This window comes from Eleutherodactylus coqui, chromosome 2, assembly GCF_035609145.1.
Source record: "Eleutherodactylus coqui strain aEleCoq1 chromosome 2, aEleCoq1.hap1, whole genome shotgun sequence".
NCBI classification, from domain to species: Eukaryota; Metazoa; Chordata; class Amphibia; order Anura; family Eleutherodactylidae; genus Eleutherodactylus; species Eleutherodactylus coqui.
Window position 1 is genome coordinate 312,498,058 of NC_089838.1, and position 20,024 is coordinate 312,518,081.

At 49.6% G+C, this 20,024-nt stretch overlaps 1 protein-coding gene across 2 annotated transcripts in view; it reads right to left on the minus strand.

Annotated features, from left to right (window-relative positions):
• Positions 1 to 19,701, minus strand: part of TYK2 (tyrosine kinase 2) — a 57,125-nt gene extending 37,424 nt beyond the window's left edge. The window contains exon 1 of one of the 2 annotated variants that reach the window (XM_066593574.1): positions 19,683 to 19,701. In XM_066593574.1, coding sequence (XP_066449671.1) covers position 19,683 — 1 coding nt within the window. In that variant the 5' untranslated portion in view covers positions 19,684 to 19,701. Of the gene's footprint in view, positions 1 to 9,017; positions 9,132 to 19,682 lie in introns of those variants that run through there. The other variant, XM_066593575.1, reaches the window with a different exon arrangement.
• Positions 19,702 to 20,024: the final 323 nt, after the last annotated feature.

Genomic DNA, 20,024 nt, shown 5'->3' on the forward strand with positions numbered 1-20,024 from the left:
TACTTACACAGGGCTGACAGTGGGGGAATTTGAAAGCCGAGCAGGGAGATGACAGCGGGGAAAATTCTATAGCAGCTTGCGATTGGCTGTGAATGATCGAGCTCTGGCTGTGATTGGCTGGCACTCGTTCCAATCACAGCGTTAACGGTGGGGGATGACAGAGCCGAGCAGAGAGGACGGCGGGGGATGACAGCGGGGAGATTTCCAGCAGCTTGCCGCATTGCCGCCGGGAACACAGGAATTCCAAGCAGTTTGCTGCACCACCGCTGGGGACACAGACACCGGCTGGGAGGCGAGTATGGAGGAGGTTTTTTCTTTAACCCTTCCCTGACTCGAGTATAAGCCGAGGGGGGCTTTTTCAGCACAAAAAAAAATGTGCTGAAAACTAGGCTTATACTCGAGTATATATGGTAATTCAAAAAAATATATAGGGCTTTTAAAACGTTTTGAAAGTTGCTTATACTGTGAAAGGGCTATACTGATAATAGACTCCTCTGCCCCAGTGACATTTTTGGACAGAAAAACAGCACAGGCTGCAGTCTTATTTTTCCATTAAAAGAAATATTTTTCTGCTCCAGAACCAGATACGTGAGGTGGAAACCGTGAACTGAGCCCCAAAGTAAGTGTGAATTCCTTCCTACAGCAACGTCAGGGACTCTAAGATTTAAGAGGTTGTGCCAAGTTCTGCTGTCAATGTGGCCGCTGCATGACAAGCGGCAGAAGTGCCTGCGTCACGCTGCTCTATTCATTTCTATGGGGGTGTCGGAAATTGTCGAATTCATGCACTCCAATTTTAGGATTTTTGGGATCAGTTGGGATTGAAGCACTCAGACCCCCACCAATCAGAAGGTTGTCCCGGCCCTGTGGATACAGGAGGACGTCCCCTCTCAGGACAATTCTTTTAACCCCTTAAACAGTCCAGTTTGGTACTTTTCATCTCCATTATTCGAAAGCCATAACGGTTTAATTTTGCCATCCATGGAGCTGTATGAGAGCTTGTTCGTTACGTGGCGAGCTGGAGGTTTTATTGGTACCATATTGGGGTACATATAATGAATTATATAACTTGGGGGGCTGCAGGAAAGCATACCTCAAGCCTGTACTTTTCCCTTTTTTTAAATCTTATACTGTGCGGCATCAGTGACACCATGAGTTTTTCTACAGGTCAGTACAATTACAACCATATCAAAATTATACATTTTCATTTAGGTTTTTACAAAATAAAAACCCTTTTTAAAAAAAATAAATAAATAATTTGTTTTTGGCATTGCTGTACTGCAAGACTAAGGCTGGCTGAACACGAACGGATTTGCATTACACAATCCGTGGTCGGCGTTCACACAGAGGATCTGCAGCAAAAAAAGAAAAAGGAAAAAAAACAAAAAACTTGTTACATGCTATGAAAAAAAAAAAAAAAAAAAAAAAAAAAAGAAAAAGCTTCATCCTGCACACTCATGGAACAGAATTGCAATATCCCCAAGCGGATGCGCAGTATTGGATTTGCACCAGATATACCTTTTGGAATTATGGCTAACAAGTGTCCCCTTGGTCTCAGACATAACACGTTCTCCACAGACTTGATGGAGGTTTTGGCAAGGTTCTTCCTTGCTAGAAGAGGCTTCCATCTTGCCCCCTCCCCCACAGCCCAGATACATGAAGAATACAGGAGATGGTTGTCACATGACTACACAACCCGTACTTGTCAGAAGCTCCTGCAGCTCCTTTAATGTTACTGTAGGCCTCTCGGGCCGATGTTCTTCTGGTCGTTTCATCCATTTTTGAAGGACATCCAGTTCTTGATGATGTCAAAATGTAATCCCCTTCTTGCTGCCCGTCTGCACTGTGTCCCACGGTATATGTAATGTCTTAGGAGATGTTTTGGCCCCCTTCTCCTGACTGATCCCTTCCAACAATCAGATCCCCTTGATGTTCTGTAAGATCTTTATGGACCAACTAAGAAAATGTCAGAAAAATCCTCCTAGAAGAGCCGAACTTTATATGGGGTAAACAAGAATCCCTGTACATAATGGCAGCGGAGTGCGGACTACTGCTTATCAGGGGATTAAATGTGATTGGCTGATTCTAAACACAACCATAACCCCAAATATAAGAGGGTGTGAACACTTATGCAACCACATTGTGATTTTTATTTTTCCACCCTAGATTTCAGTTTGTTTCCAATGGAATTGTACAGATCGGGGCACGCTGAAGATGGAAATAAATCTGAAAGGATTCTTCTGTGTCACATTTTTATAACCTGACATTTTACCAGGGGTGTGCAGACTTTGTATATCCACCGTACACCATGTGATGGAAAGGGGTCACAAAGGCACAGTACTTCCCCACAGCGAGGAGGGGATGGTGGGCTTCCCCTTCTTGGTCCTCGCTATTCTGCCAGCCTCCTGCGATTATTTGTTGCACCATGACAACTGTCTCATACATTGTTCTTTGTGCTTATAAATCAAGAAAAAAAAACCAAAATATATATATAGTACTTCTAGCACTATTCCTGTGAACTAGGAAGCTCAGGATGAACAAACAGGGCTATTCAGGACTAGACACGTGTGCACGCTCTCTTCCAGAAATGGTGACACTCTGGTACACGGGTTGTCTGGTAAAGTAACTCACACCTAATTCTAGTGAGTGGGAATGCAATACCAGACACAGCCTGTGGACAAGAGTGGCGCTGTTTCTGAAAAAAAAAAAAAACAGCTTTAAAAAAATAAAAATTCTATAGCCTCTGTTAAAGGTCCAGCAGCTGAGGGTGCTTTTAGACGGAACAATTAGCGTTCAAAATTTTTTTCAAACGAGCGAAAGTGAACGACATCGTTCAGTCTAAGGGCTCCTTCCCACGGACGGATTTCCGCCATCCGCTGCGTTGCCGGCAGCTATTAGGTTCTATTGAACCTAATAGCACAAAGCTTACGGTGCGGAATTTCACAGCGTAATTCTGCACCATAAAATCACCCGTCCTCACCCGCGGCATGCTCTATTTGCCGCGGGTGTACGCACGGACAGCTTCCATTGCAGTCAATGGAAGCCGTCTGTCACGGTATCTTTCGCATTGCTATTGCGCATGCGGGCCGAAGCGTCATGCGGGACCTAGGACGCCGGATCCACAGGTAAGTATTGGGGTCTCTGGGGGGCGGGGGGGGGGGGGGGATTGCGCAGCGGAATCCAGCTCCGACAGCAGTCCGCAACACTGTGTACCTGTTAAATTCTGCATTGCGGATGAACACGGATGCTCAGCGTCAGTCATGCTGTGTGTGTGCGTGCGTGCGTGCGTGCGTGCGTGTGCATGTGCAATTTATTTTTTGAAATCTGTGTTTTTCCCATGCCGTCGCTAGGTGATGCTGCGGATAGGTCGCTGGTACTAGCGTTATCCATTGCGGATGGGCCGCGGGTCGGACGGCTTTCTATTGACTTTAATAGAAGCTGCCCGTGCGGAGCCCACAGAAATACAGAACACGCATTTGTCCTCCGCTTCCGGAAATTTGTACTTGGATTCCACGAATGTGCAGGAAAAAGCGATTTTGCATAGCATGCTCCGAACTGTATTTGTTGCGGATCCTTCATGCGGACGCTGACCGTGGATTCCAGTTTGTGCGCCGCCGGCCTAATACAGCAAATGTGAACGAATCTTAAGATTCTCGTTTGACCAAACCAACGATGCATTTGTCCCTTTAAACAGGTTGCACGTCACTGGCTCGGTCAAACAAGATTCGGCTCATCTAGAGGGACACTTCCTTAGGCTCGTAGGACCCTTCCTCAGGCTCTCAAGTCATCTTCTATATTCCTGGTGCTAAACGAGCTAGAAACAACACGAGGGCCAAACAGGTCAACATCAAGGGGCGGAAAAAGGTCACCATGTCCAACCAAACATACGAAGGATGGAGCAGTAAGCAGAACTGTCAAGAAGGACTACAGACATGATCTCTTGGGTCTTCCACCCTCTAGTCATGGAACCAGAGGAGGAAGCCATGGGAAGTCCCAGAGACGCATCTGTAAGCCCACGACACAGGAGGTGGTGGTAGCTAGAAGTAGTGAGGAGCGCGTGTAAGTGGGTCACCCCTTCATACGTGCGTGGAAGCACTTCCTCTAGGCGTACAGAATACAAGTGACACTTTTGTTCTTTCGGTCGCTGTTGGTTTTTGCTCACCACAAGCATCTCAAGGAGCCCATTCTTCTAGCAGCAGCGACCTTCAGAGGACTCTTCAAAAACAAGAACACACAATGAGTCTTGTGTTACCGGCACCCGAGCCCGGAGGAAAAAGGTCCAACCGCCCAGCCGACCAAACCCGTCCTTCAGTAAACACTAAGAGCTGACAGCGCCAAAATTATTGTTAAGGTGATGATGGAAGGTATTCGTGGCAAAAGAAGGCTAAGAAACAACTACCTCCCAACTAACGCCCCCTACTGACATGGCAATTCTAGCAGTTGACACCTCTGGACAATTCTCTAACCCAGGGGTGTCAGACTCACTTTCACCGAGGGCCACATCAGCCTTATGGCACATTTAAAGAGCCGATTGTAAGAGTATAATACAGGATTGTTCACACGAGCGTATTCACACAACATATTACGCAAACACACGCCAGTGTCCCCCCATAGGTGCATAAGTAGAAAGCGCCACAAGAGTAGTAGTAGTGTCCCCTCTATCGGCCCCCAGCGGTAACAAGCCGCCCCTCTATCGGCCCCCAGCGGTAACAAGCCGCCCCTCTATCGGCCCCCAGCGGTAACAAGCCGCCCCTCTATCGGCCCCCAGCGGTAACAAGCCGCCCCTCTATCGGCCCCCAGCGGTAACAAGCCGCCCCTCTATCGGCCCCCAGCGGTAACAAGCCGCCCCTCTATCGTTCCAACTGTGCGGCAGAGCGGTGAATGGCGGCTGTCAGCGAGCGGTGTGCTGCGGCGCAGCGCTGAGCGCAGGTGTTGCGATCACGGCACTGCTGTGGCCCGCAGCGCTCAACGGCGGCGCTTGGCACTTTGGACATACGGATCGCTCAGCGCTGCACAGCAGCAGCAGGAAGGGGGCGGGATTTATAGTCACCTATGAAATTTCAGTGTTCGCCATGGGCAGCAAGAGTCAGCCAGGAGCAGGAGGTGCTTTGGCTGAAGAAGGCTCCACAGGGAGAGCAGCAGCGGCCCGCTACAAGCCAGCTGAGGTGAACGCCAGGGACAAGGAGACCGGGGATGCTGGGACGGCGGGTACAGTGAACGGCGCCCCAGAAGTGGGACAATAACATGCAGCCAATCACAAAGAGGGGGCGGCAACCACCTGTCAAACGCCTTGTATCTTGACTCCACCACTACTTCCAGTGGCGTCAAGGTATACTAATACCGGCCCATTTATTTCTATGGGGCCAGTGACACCCCACCCCGAACTCCATGGGAACAATGCCCAACTGATGCCAACATTATAAAATCGCAGGATTTCCCCAAAAATTATTTACACATAACTTTTTTGGGAAATCCTGCGATTTTATAAGAGTTCTGAAGAAAGCGCTTAATGCTCGAAGCTCTAGAAGCCGTATTTACAAAGTTCTTGCTGATTTTAGTAATATTTTTTGCAGCTGGCACCCAGAGAGACATTTGCTGATTTTTTTGCTTAATTCGCTGGAATCATTTTTAATATTAATCGGGATCTCCAAAAGTCTTTGGGGGGCTGACCTCAGAGGTGAACCCCCTGCAGCCGGGCGCTGCTCCAGTCACCGACACAACATAGAGGATATGAGGGTTATGATACTGAAAGGCAAGTTCAGATCCTAGCGGCACAGAAGCCTGAGGAAGGACCCTGAGGAAGGACCCTGAGGAAGGACCCTGAGGAAGGACCCTGAGGAAGGACCCTGAGGAAGGACCCTGAGGAAGGACCCTGAGGAAGGACCCTGAGGAAGGACCCTGAGGAAGGACCCTGAGGAAGGACCCTGAGGAAGGACCCTGAGGAAGGACCCTGAGGAAGGACCCTGAGGAAGGACCCTGCGAGGTCCAGAAGCTCGCTGTAACATCAGGTATTTATGTCAGCCGTCACAAAGGTCTCATCTACAAGACCACTTGGCTTCTCTGACTGAGGACAGTCACATCTTGCAGGATGGCGGCCATTCATTATATGGGGACAACTCTAACATATGGTCTGTTACTGCAGTTCTATGGAAAACCACAATCACCCTGAGCTCAGAGACAACAAGCACAGCTACAGCAGACTCCGCTGACAAACTCAGCCCAACTACATTCATTTACTCCAAATCTCTCACAATCACAACTCTGGCTATGTTCACATTTGTTGTGAAAGCTCCGTACAGCGCCTCCAGCAGATCAGCCGTGCAACTACGCAGCACACTGACCTGTACTGTCCGAGAAACTAGCTGGCCTGCTCCTGACAACCCCGGCTCGCCTGCCCCCCCCCCCCCCCTCCCCACGACCACCTCTGCTACAGCGCTGCGGAATAAGTTGGCGCTATACAAATAAAGATTATTATTATTATCCCACAACCCCGACTCGCCTGCCCCCCAACCAACTCTGCTTCACACGACAACCCCGACTCGCCTGCCCCCCGACCAACTCTGCTACACCCCCCAACCCCGACTCGCCTGCCCCCCCCCCCCCCGACCAACTCTGCTAACCCCATAACCCCGACTCGCCTGCCCCCCCAACCAACTCTGCTTCACACGACAACCCCGACTCGCCTGCCCCCCGACCAACTCTGCTACACCCCCCAACCCCGACTCGCCTGCCCCCCCCCCCGACCAACTCTGCTACACCCCACAACCCCGACTCACCTGCCCCCCCAACCAACTCTGCTTCACCCCACAACCCCGACTCGCCTGCCCCCCAACCAACTCTGCTACACCCCATAACCCCGACTCGCCTGCCCCCCAACCAACTCTGCTTCACACGACAACCCCGACTCGCCTGCCCCCCGACCAACTCTGCTACACCCCCCAACCCCGACTCGCCTGCCCCCCAACCAACTCTGCTACACCCCATAACCCCGACTCGCCTGCCCCCCAACCAACTCTGCTTCACACGACAACCCCGACTCGCCTGCCCCCCGACCAACTCTGCTACACCCCCCAACCCCGACTCGCCTGCCCCCCCCCCCCGACCAACTCTGCTAACCCCACAACCCCGACTCGCCTGCCCCCCAACCAACTCTGCTTCACACGACAACCCCGACTCACCTGCCCCCCGACCAACTCTGCTACACCCCCCGACCAACTCTGCTAACCCATAACCCCGACTCGCCTGCCCCCCCAACCAACTCTGCTTCACACGACAACCCCGACTCGCCTGCCCCCCGACCAACTCTGCTACACCCCCCAACCCCGACGCGCCTGCCCCCCCCCGACCAACTCTGCTACACCCCATAACCCCGACTCGCCTGCCCCCCAACCAACTCTGCTTCACACGACAACCCCGACTCGCCTGCCCCCCGACCAACTCTGCTACACCCCCCAACCCCGACTCGCCTGCCCCCCCCGACCAACTCTGCTACACCCGACAACCCCGACTCGCCTGCCCCCCGACCAACTCTGCTACACCCGACAACCCCGACTCGCCTGCCCCCCAACCAACTCTGCTACACCCCATAACCCCGACTCGCCTGCCCCCCGACCAACTCTGCTACACCCGACAACCCCGACTCGCCTGCCCCCCAACCAACTCTGCTACACCTGACAACCCCGACTCGCCTGCCCCCCAACCAACTCTGCTACACCCCATAACCCCGACTCGCCTGCCCCCCGACCAACTCTGCTACACCCGACAACCCCGACTCGCCTGCCCCCCAACCAACTCTGCTACACCCCATAACCCCGACTCGCCTGCCCCCCCAACCAACTCTGCTTCACCCGACAACCCCGACTCGCCTGCCCCCCGACCAACTCTGCTACACCCCACAACCCCGACTCACCTGCCCCCCCAACCAACTCTGCTTCACCCCACAACCCCGACTCGCCTGCCCCCCAACCAACTCTGCTACACCCCATAACCCCGACTCGCCTGCCCCCCGACCAACTCTGCTACACCCGACAACCCCGACTCGCCTGCCCCCCAACCAACTCTGCTACACCCCATAACCCCGACTCGCCTGCCCCCCCAACCAACTCTGCTTCACCCGACAACCCCGACTCGCCTGCCCCCCGACCAACTCTGCTACACCCCACAACCCCGACTCGCCTGCCCCCCGACCAACTCTGCTACACCCGACAACCCCGACTCGCCTGCCCCCCAACCAACTCTGCTACACCCCATAACCCCGACTCGCCTGCCCCCCCAACCAACTCTGCTTCACCCGACAACCCCGACTCGCCTGCCCCCCGACCAACTCTGCTACACCCCACAACCCCGACTCGCCTGCCCCCCGACCAACTCTGCTACACCCCACAACCCCGACTCACCTGCCCCCCCAACCAACTCTGCTTCACCCGACAACCCCGACTCGCCTGCCCCCCGACCAACTCTGCTTCACCCCACAACCCCGACTCGCCTGCCCCCCGACCAACTCTGCTACACCCCACAACCCCGACTCGCCTGCCCCCCGACCAACTCTGCTACACCCCCCAACCCCGACTCGCCTGCCCCCCCCCGACCAACTCTGCTACACCCCATAACCCCGACTCGCCTGCCCCCCCAACCAACTCTGCTTCACCCTACAACCCCGACTCGCCTGCCCCCCGACCAACTCTGCTACACCCCACAACCCCGACTCGCCTGCCCCCCACCAACTCTGCTACACCTGACAACCCCGACTCGCCTGCCCCCCACCAACTCTGCTTCACCCGACAACCCCGGCTCGCCTGCCCCCCAACCAACTCTGCTACACCGACAACCCCGACTCGCCTGCCCCCAACCAGCGCAGCTACATCTGACAGACGGGGAAACTGCAAGCAGCAGCGCAGCTCCATCAGCACAGACAGCGCGCCGCACGCAGACATCTACAGGAGGGGGCGCCCTCACAGCACGACCATCGCAGAGCTAGGCCGAGCAGAAAGAGTTAAGCAGCGTTATGTAATATCACGTACCGGCCGCAGCAGCCCCTGTCCAGCAGGTCACATGACCTCCGCCCGGCGCTCCGGCAGCGCAAGACAAAACTGACGTCACCACCGTCAACAGGGCAGAGGGAGCCGAGGCCGCCACGCCCACTTCCGCCTTGTGCGCCGCTGGGATTGGCTAGAGCATCAGCGTCCGGCTCTCTATCATTGGATGGAGCGTGTGAACCATGTGACGAGGGGTGGGTGGAGCTGTGACTCCTGTTTATTTGTCTGCGGAGTTTATGGCCCGCGGGGTGTTTACTGTGTGATGAGGCGGGGGCGGCGGGCTGTAGGCGTGTGTATAGACATGCGGGGGCGCGCTGTGTCATCACAACCTGGAGGAAGAAAGTTTGTGTTTGAAAATAAGAAAATAACCAAAAATATTTTCACTTTATAACTTTTTATGCCTTTATACAATCCCGCATTTGTGTCAGTGAGCACAGAGGCTGATCACAGGGTGATGATAGCTGTCCTGTGATCCTCGAATTATTCGCATTGGTCACACCAGCGGATGCAGGTTTTGGTCGCATTTCCTCCTGCTGCTGCGGATATATATAATATACCCTGTGTTACGCACAAGTGTGCATCGCTATGCTGCATGAGGTTCCTGTGTATTGGCGCTGGCCCATTCACTTTAATTGCAGTGTGTAATACGCACCAAAGTAGGGCAGGCCATGGAGTTTTTCATGCAATTGAATATCATGTGAAAAACTATGTACATATGTGAACGAACCCATGTGGTCAATGGATTCTGTTCTCCACCTTGTGGGATCTGTTCCCCGACGTTTGATAGCCGTGATCGCTCTATAAGGTGCATCAACCCAATATTGAGTAGCTGTTCCTAAAGCAGCGATCAGTCAGTGTAGATAACAAAAGATCCACCATTCACAGTAGCCAATTCACAGCTCACCTCCTGCCCTGCGCAGTGACGTCAACTCTCCCGTAGAAGTCAATGGCCCTCCTCCTGTCCACTGGGTCATTTAACCCTTTGGGTACCAAAATAAAATTTTAGAAAAAATTTTAAAGTTTTTTTACATGAAATCCGATATTAATACGAGACTATTTAAATTATTTTAACTCTTTGTTTACTTGATTATAATTGTATTAATTTCTAGTTAGAAGTATTGATATGATATGCAATGTGAACAAACAGTACTGTGATGTATGTAACGGTCATTCGTATACGGCTATTATCATCAAGTGGTTTTTATAAATTCATTCATATATCATAGACGATGAATGATGGTAGATAAAGAGGTTTTTACTTTTATTTAACCCTTTCCAATTTGTATCCTGGTTTTCCTAGGGGGCTTACTCTTTTTTTGCCGTTATACAGCAGTGCTATCTGCTGGCTAAAGCCAGTACTGCATGAGGTGACACGTTGGATAGGCTCAGACAGCAGAGAGGCTGGCAATATACAGTAAGAGAACCCCGACGGACGTCTTCCAACATCAAAGCTGTACAGCCTTAAATCATGTCTTCAGCGGTCAGACAGTGGATTGGAAAGGGTTAAATTTGATAGATTAATGGGTTTATATATATACTAATCCCCCAGGCACGATAGACTGCGGATACTTTGTCCTCTTAGACAAAGTATAATAAAGCTTGTTCAAAATTTGGAACGCTACGATCTCGTAACATTTCTCCCAGCGGGATTCCCCTCCCTCTGTGACGTCAGAGAACCGCTCACAGCGCCCTCTAGCAGCACAACCACATAGCGTGTAAGATATATATCTGTGTTGTTTTAATGTATGTATCTTGAGCTTGAAGAAGGCTTCACCAGCCGAAACGCGTCACTCAGAGCTCCTAATAAAAAGGCTGCGAACCACAAAGATATACTGAAGAGACTCAGTACTGCGATCTCACCCACACGAGCGCAGAAGACTTGTTTCCGACTTGCTTAACCACGTTTCTTCAAGCTCCACACCGGAATGCTTGAGTCTTCCTGCGTCTCTCCGCTCTGACGGATCGCGGATTAAAGATCCCGGACAGCAGGTGCCAGTGGGGTTCTCCCATCCAGGGGTATCCCACTGAGCACCGGGTGAGTCGTGACTCATTACTAGCCAATTGGCATATATATCACTTTAATACACCTGGAGCACACCGGGCACATATCTGGTATCGCCGCGTCCGTAAACGTCCGATCTATCAAAGTAGCGCATTATTTACCCCGCACGGTGAACGTCGTCCGAAAAAAAAAAGCGCCAGAAACGCACTTTTTCAGTCACCCTGTCTACCAGAAGGAATGCATTAAAAAGCGATCAAAAAGTCGTATGTATTCCGAATCGGCACTAACGGAAACTACAGGACATCCCGCAAAAAATGAGCCCTCACTCAACTACATCGACGGAAAAATAAAAAAGTTATTGCGCGCACAAGATGGCGGCAGAAAATAATTGAAAAAAATTAAATGTCTTTGAAAAAGAAAGAGTAGTATAGTAAAAAAAAAAAAAAACTACAAGTTTGGTATCGCAGTAATCGTACCGACCCATAGAATAAAGTTATTATGTCACTTTCGTTGCAGTTTGTGCGCCGTAGAAACAAGACGCACCGAAAGATGGCGAAATGTCGGGTTTTTTAAATTTTACTCCACAATTTTTAAAAAGTTTTTCAGTACATTATATGGTCCATTAAATAGCACCATTCAAAACTACAACTCGCCCCGCAAAAAACAAGCCCTCATACAGCAACGTAGATGGATAAATAAAGGAGTTATGATTTTTTTAAAGGGGGGGAGGAAAAAACAAAAATGGGGGAAAAAAGGGGCCGTGTCATTAAGGGGTTAATGGAATAACGCCCAGCATTTTCTCCTTCCACGTTAACAGCAGTCGCTCCATAGAGAAGCGCGCAGTCGTTCCTACGCTGACAACTCGCCGGGGTAACATGGGTGTAAGCGCAGTTGCGCCTTGGGCGTTGCCTATTTCCTTACCCATGTGCGTGCTTTATTCTACTTTTTGCGTGCATAAAAACAAACTCCTGGTTGGCTCGTTCACTAATCGCTCGGTTTAGGACTGCTTCACACGGGATCGGGGCTACAAATGGGTTGCAGACACAACAAAAATCTAAATCCTCCAATATCTCGGGAATTCCTCCCATAAAGAGCTGTCCGTATACTTCCCCTCCCGGCTCTGGGCACCGCTGCACTGCGTCAGCCACCCTTCAGCATCACGGCGTAGTGTGTGGAGGTGCAGACAACATCCTGCTGCTACCCAGTGCAATGGTGCCCACAGCTGGCAGGAAGAAGGGGGGGATGTATAGTCGGGCATCAGGGCTGAGTTTATATAGAGGGTCTGATATAAATATAGGGGGGGGCTGGGATCTGAAATTAATTCGGGGTTAAAGGCCCATTTACACGGAGCGATGATCGCTCAAACGACAGTGTGAGTGACAGCTGTGAGTGATCATTTTGCATAAACTATTAAGTAGCTACTCAGCTACTTAAGAGCAATTAGGTGTGCAAATGAAGCCTTTAGCTGAAAGCAGTTAATAGCCTGAGGGCTCTTATCAGCTTTCAGTTACTTTGTTCTCCAGCGGGAAACAATGCTATCAGCACTCCCCATGGAGAACTGCTGATAAGGCTGGACTGAATGTAATGATCAGCTAGCCGTGCAGGATGGGCGCGCGTTTAGATGCAACGATTATCGCTCAAACGATCGCTTTTTAGCGATGTTTGAGCGATCATCGCTCAGTGTAAATGGGCCCTAACAGTTTGTTAAGCTAATAAAAGACACCTGTCCATCCAGTTCAGCCTATTACCCCCCAATGTTAATCCAGAGGAAGGCAAAAAAAAACCAATGAGGTAGAAGCCAATTTTCTTCATTTTAGGTAAAAAAAATTCCTTCCCAACTCCAATCTGGCAATTAGAGTAATCCCCGGATCACCGACCCTTCTGAGTAATCAGTGACTATAATATGTAATATTGTAACACTCAGGAAAGGTGTCCGGGCCCCTCTTGTACTCTTAGTGAGTTCGCCATCACCACGTCCTCAGGCAGAGAGTTCCATAGTCTCACTGCTCTTACAGTAAAAAACCCCTTCTATGCTGTGTAGAAACCTTCTTTCCTCTAGACATAGAGGGCGCCCCCTTGTTACAGGCCTGGGTATAATAGATGATGGGAGTGATCCTTGTATTGTCCCCCAATATATTTATACATAGCGGGTTTCCCTGAAAAGAAAACCCTGCCTTTTATTTTTTGCCCCAAAAGAGGCACATGGTCTTATTTTCGGGGAGTGTCTTATACTCACATAGCAGGCGCCATTTGGGTCCCTTCAGCTAGTCCCCGGCTTCTGTGTAGTCTTCAACGTCGACGGAGTATCTCTTGCTGGTAACAGGGCTTGAATACCCGGCCTCTAGCAAGCAATTGCTCTGATTGAATGGCAATGGCGCTCGTGAACCAGTCGGCTGGGATCGAATCATCAAGCGCCGGCTCTGATTGCCTGAGGCGGCGCTCATGAACCAATTAGACCAATCGCTTACTAGAGGCAGGGTATTCAAGGCCAGTCACCAACAAGAGATTCTCCGTCGGCATTGAGGCGGAGACCTAGACGGCGCCTGCTAAGTGAGTATTGCTTTTTTTTCCCCATGTAGTGTATCTAGGGCTTATTTTTGGGGTAGGGATTATATTTTTTGAAGCCACCCACCACCTTCCCTCCCAAAATTAGGGTAGGGCCTATTCTCAGGGTAGGTCTTATTTTCGGGGGGGGGGGGGCACGGTAGTTATTAGGGGGTCCTCAGACGTCTTTTTTCTAAACTAAATGGCCCCAATTTTGATAGCCTCTCTGGGTATTGTAGTCCGCCCATTCCATTTATTACTTTAGTTGCCATCTTTGTACCCGCTCAAGCTCTGATATGTCCCTCTTGAGTACCGGTGGCCAAAACTGTCCACAATATTCCATGTGTGGTCTGACCAGTGACTTGTAAAGAGGAAGAGCAATGTTCTCGTCATGTACTCCTAGACCTCTTTTGATGCACCCCTTGATCCTATCTGCCTTGGCAGCAGCTGCCTGACACTGGTTGCTCCAGTTAACTAAAACCCCCAAGTCCTTCGCCATGTCGGTGTTCCCAGTGGTTTCCCAATTAGTGTGTAATGGTGACATGCATTTCCTTTGCCCCATGTGCAGAACCGCACATTTATCAGTGTTAAACCCTATTTGCCACTTTTTTGCCCCCAAATTATCCAGATCCATTTACACCCGCCTTGCGTCCTCTTGTTAATAACTTTACATAGTTTGTAATCCCTCCACAACGTCACCATCGTTAATAAATATATTAAAAATATGACCCAATACTGTCCCCTATGGTACCTCACTAGTAACCCCTCCATTACTGACCCCTTGTGGTACTCCACTAGTAACCTCTCCAATCAGAGGTGTAACTTGAAGCTTCTGGGCCCCAATGCAAAACCTGTAACAGGGCCCCCAACTATAATGCTTTATTCATACTACCAGGCTTACTATATGGAGAAGATGAGCCTTATGGGCCCCTAAGGGTCCTGGGCCCGGAAGCAACCGCTTCCTCTATAGTTACGCCCCTGCCTCCAATACTGAAGCACCGTGGTACCCCACTATTAACCCCTTCAATACTGGCCCCTGTTGTACCCCACTATTGACCCTTGCAATACTGCCACCTGTGGTACCCACTAGTAACGGTCACTCAATCGGTGTATGTACCATTAATAACCCCCCTCTGCTTTCTATCACTGACCAGTTACTTACCCACTTACACACATTCTCCCTCAGACCAAGCATTCTCATTTTATATACAACCTTTTATGCAAAACAATATCAGACGCTTAGGAAAAGTCCAGATACGCAAGATCCAATGACTCTCCCCAGTCCAGTCTACAACTTACTTCCTTGTAGAGGCTGATCAGGTTGGTGTGACAGGAGCGATCTCTCATAAATCCATACTGATACAGAGTTATACAGCTATTTTGTTTGTGGTACTCCAGAAACCTCTCAAACATTTTTCCCACAATCGAAGCCAGACTTACCGGCCTGTAGTCTCCAGATTCACTTTTTGACTCCTTTTTAAATATTGGCACCACATTTGCTATGTGCCAATCCAGTGAAACAGACCCAGTCTTTGTAGAGTTGTTAAATATGAGAAACAATGGTCTAGCTATCACATTAACATAGTACTTAAAGGGGTTGTCCCGAGGCAGCAAGTGGGTCTATACACTTCTGTATGGCCATAATAATGCACTTTGTAATATACATTGTGCATTAATTATGAGCCATACAGAAGTTATAAAAAGTTTTATACTTACCTGCTCCGTTGCTGGCGTCCTCGTCTCCATGGTGCCGACTAATTTTTGGCCTCCGATGGCCAAATTAGCCGCGCTTGCGCAGTCCGGGTCTTCAGCAGTCTTCTATGGAGCCGCTCGTGCCAGAGAGCAGCTCCGTGTAGCTCCGCCCCGTCACGTGCCGATTCCAGCCAATCAGGAGGCTGGAATCGGCAGTGGACCGCACAGAAGAGCTGCGGTCCACGAAGACAGAGGATCCCGGCGGCCATCTTCAGCGGTAAGTATTGAAGTCACCGGAGCGCGGGGATTAAGGTAAGCGCTCCGGTAAACTTTCTTTACTTCCCTGCATCGGGGTTGTCTCGCGCCGAACGGGGGGGGGGTTGGAAAAAAAAAAAACCCGTTTCGGCGCGGGACAACCCCTTTAATTCCCTTAGAACCCAGGGGTGTATGCCATCAGGACTCCGCAATATGTCTATTTGTATCTTTTTTATTATAGGACATCTGAATATATTTAGGGTCTGATCTGGGGTTTGATATTGGTATAGAGGGGGTCTAGAAATATTTAACCCCACCTATTTATGTAAGATACACCCCTTAGAAAAGTCACTACCTTATTGTCAAGACCTGCCACTCAAGTAGCGCCCTGTGAAGGGCTCTCCCAGGCTGACATCTCTGCAGATCAAGGGTTCTAGATTTTGATGTAGAATTTGTAAGGCTGCCTGCACATGAACGGATCGGATTCCGAATGTGGGAGAATGCAGCAGAACCCGACCCTGTGCCCGTCCGCACACACCTGTACTTATCTGTACTACGGATGGTCTGGACGGCTCCCCGTTGGGCATGTACGGTACAGACTTTATCCATTTTACTTTCACCCGCGCCGGCACTAGGCGATGACGCGGAATCCGCGACCTTTCCGCAATGTCAATTGTGGAAGGGTAACGGGTCGGACTGCTTCCATTGACTTCAATAGAAGCTGTCCGTGTGGAATCTGCGATTTTTCCTCCGCTCGCTGAAATCGTAATTCAATTCTGCGAGTGTGCAGGAAGAAGCGCTTTTCCTTAGCATGTAATGAATGGTATTTGCTGCAGATCCACAGTGCGGATTTGCAGGCGGCCTAATGTAGAGAAACCACCTGAGTGTAAGGTAGAAAAGTTCCGCCGTCTTAGGGCAAATAAATGTTTGTGTTATAGTTGTGCATATTCAGGAGGGCTGCCATACGGAGGTCCGAGGCAGTCTTCCCATTCATGGTTATAGTTAGTCATGCCAATGGCTGCCGAGTATATGGCCTTTATGCAGATGCGTATGAAAGGCTGCTTTCACACCTGCGTTAGGGTCAGTTCAGGGTTTCTGTGTCTCTGAAATAAGGTCAGCTTCAGTTTGCTTTCCGTTCCATTAGGTTTCCATTTTTTTAGACAGGAAACTAGTACTGTCTTGAGTGTTGCTTTTCTATAAAACAGGAACGGAATTGAAGCTTAACTCGTGTGCACAAAAAAATAGGGCCTATTCTGCTTTGTGCGCAGTTGTGCACCAAAAGTTCCCATAGAAGTCTATAGTTCCCATAGAAGTCTATGGGAGGTGCGCAAATGCATGTCTAATGAGTGCACAGATGCACAATACTCTGCTCAATTCCGTGACAAAAAAAGAACACATTTGAACCTCGCTAAATAGCCCTCATTCCGCATGCAAGCAAGGTCCTTCTAAAAATTATACAGGAAAGACTGAGATCACTAGTGGAAGTGGCGCTCCCTGATGAGCAGGCAGGACTCCGGCAAGGACGCGGCACCCGCGACAAAATTGCGAACCTGCGATGGACCGTGGAAAAAGCTCGAGAATACCAAAATAATATCTACATGGGCTTCATCAACTACATGAAGGCCTTCGACCATGACAAGCTATGGCAGACCCTACAAGAGCTGGACGTATTAGCACATTTAGTCAAGCTGATAACATCACTTTATATTAATCAAGAAAACACAGTATAGGGACACAGATTGGTTTGGGATCGGCAAAGGTGTCCGGCAGGGCGGCATTCTCTCACCCTTCCACATATAGGTTAAACCAGAAGTGATCATGCGGAAAATGGACCTAGACAGATTAGGGTGAAACTAGGTTGAAGAAACATCAACAATCTCCATTATGCGGATGACACAACTCTGCCTGCAGAAACAGAAGCCGGTCTGAAGTAGCTGATATGGAAGATTAAAGGGGTTGTCCCGCGCCGAAACTGGTTTTTGTTTTTTTTTAACCCCCCCCCCCCCCCCCCGTTCGGCGCGAGACAACCCCGATGCAGGGGTTAAAAAAACAAACCGGAGAGTGCTTACCTGAATCCCGGCGGTCCGGCGTCTTCATACTCACCTGCTGAAGATGGCCGCCGGGGTCTGCTCCCTCCGTGGACCGCAGCTCTTCTGTGCGGTCCATTGCCGATTCCAGCCTCCTGATTTGCTGGAATCGGCACGTGACGGGGCGGAGCTACACGGAGTCGGCATTCTGCACGAGCGGCTGCATTGAAGAGAGCAGAAGACCCGGACTGCGCAAGCGCGGCTAATTTGGCCATCGGAGGCCGAAAATTAGTCGGCACCATGGAGACGAGGACGCCAGCAACGGAACAGGTAAGTATAAAACTTTTGATAACTTCTGTATGGCTCATAATTAATGCACAATGTACATTACAAAGTGCATTATTATGGCCATACAGAAGTGTATAGACCCACTTGCTGCCGCGGGACAACCCCTTTAAAACTGAAAGTGAAGAAATGGGCCTCTACCTGAATGTGAAGAAGGCTAAAGTTATGACAACTGCAAAAAATGGCCAAATTCAAATCACAATCGATAACGAGGTCATAGAATGTGTGCGAGACTTCATCTTCCTTGGTTCAAAAATTGACCAGGCTGCAGAATCTAGGCCAGAGATAAAACGTAGGATAGCAATGGGGTGAAGCGTGATGATAAACATGGACAAAATCTGGCAAAGTAGGAGTATCGGCAACGCAACTTAACGCAGCATAGTGCAAACCATCATATTCCCCAGAGCCGTGTATGGATGTGAGAGCTGGACTGCGAGGGAAGCCGATAGGAGGAGGATTGATGCGTTTCAGCTGTGGTGCTGGTGGAAGCTGCAGCGTATGCCCGGGACGGCGGGAGTAACAAACAGAGAAATCCTGAATTGTATAAGACCCGATATATCACTGGAGGCCAAGATGACTGGACTCAGGCTCACGGATTTTGGCCATGTAATGCGAGCAGTCCCTAGAAAAATCTATAATGCTTGGACAGATCAGCGGCAAAAGACGACCCGGCGCCAAAGAACACGATGGCCGATACTGTCAGAGCTGATACTAGCATGGATATCACACAACTAAAAGAAGCAGCGCAAAACCGAAAAACATGGAGGGAGCTCGCCTTTAGGGTCGCTGAAGGTCGTGAACGACTAAACAGCTAACAACCACCAATAGCCTTTAAAATCAGCTCAGTGGTGCGTATTGTGTACGAATATGAACAGGCCTTGCATGCACAAAAAACTATAGTACAATGCATAGACACGCACGTAAAACAGCCTTGGTAGTAGCGCAGACACGTTGCGCTGAAGTGTGCACATACACTCGAGCCTTTAATGAAAGTAGCATAAATTAGTGACAGAAACGCTGATTTCAGTGGTCTGTCACTTAGCCCGAATTCAAACGACCGTATTTGTGAGCACAATACGCAGTAAACAGAACTCGTTGACTTCAATAGGTTCTTTCACAAGCGCGAATCTTGCGTGCACAATTCAGTCACACAAAAAATATGCAGCATGTTCTATTTAACTGTGCATTTGCCCTGGGAAATAGAACATATGTAACTAATTAGGCATTTCAATATACGTGCAAATGCATGTGCAAATACGCTCGTGTGAATCCGGCCTTATGGTGGACACTTCTGTAGTCTTTGTGAGTTTCTGCATGCATAAAAACTGAACGACGATCGACCCGTGTGAACAGGCAGTCTTTCATCTATGAACAACTGCCTGTTCACTTTGAACGGAGCGGACAGACGGAAGACATCCCCTGCTGCTCCGCCTTTATTCACTAAGCGAGGATCTTCCCTGCGTGAAAGCACAGGAGGTATTATTACTGGGAAGATTGGGCGCATCTACATCCGAACCGGTCGTTCCGTGTAAAAGAGCCTTAAGTCTTTGGATGCAAGAAAAAAATGAATAAATTCCCTGACGGTAGCAAAGATCTTAAAAAGTTTGAATAGACACACAATATATTAGAAAGTGGCAGAACAATTACGAAACCCGGCAAGCCCCTACTAGTTTCAGGAGATCACGGATGTACAGAGTAGATACAATGTAACGCTGCACACAATGTGGATTCCGGTACACTTCTAGGTGTTTTCCATCTGGGAAACGTTAATAATCCTTCGCTCACTGATGTCCTGAGGGCTTGAAATGAAACTTCCTATTGTTTGCACAATGCATCATGTTATTCTCCGTGCCAGCGATTACTTTCATAACATTCAGACATTGGCCTTCAAGAAAACTGAAAGGAGACACAATGGGTTAGAATTACTAATCCTGTCTGATAACTAGACAGTGCAAACATAGACTAGACAGTCTTAAAATGCGTGAATGTAACAAAGCGACAAATCGGGAATATTTTTAGACTATCTAGTCTAATGGCCCATTTACACGCAACGATTATTAATTAATAGACATCTTTTGAGCAATAATCGTTCTGTGCATTTACAACGCAAGATGATCACTTAAAATT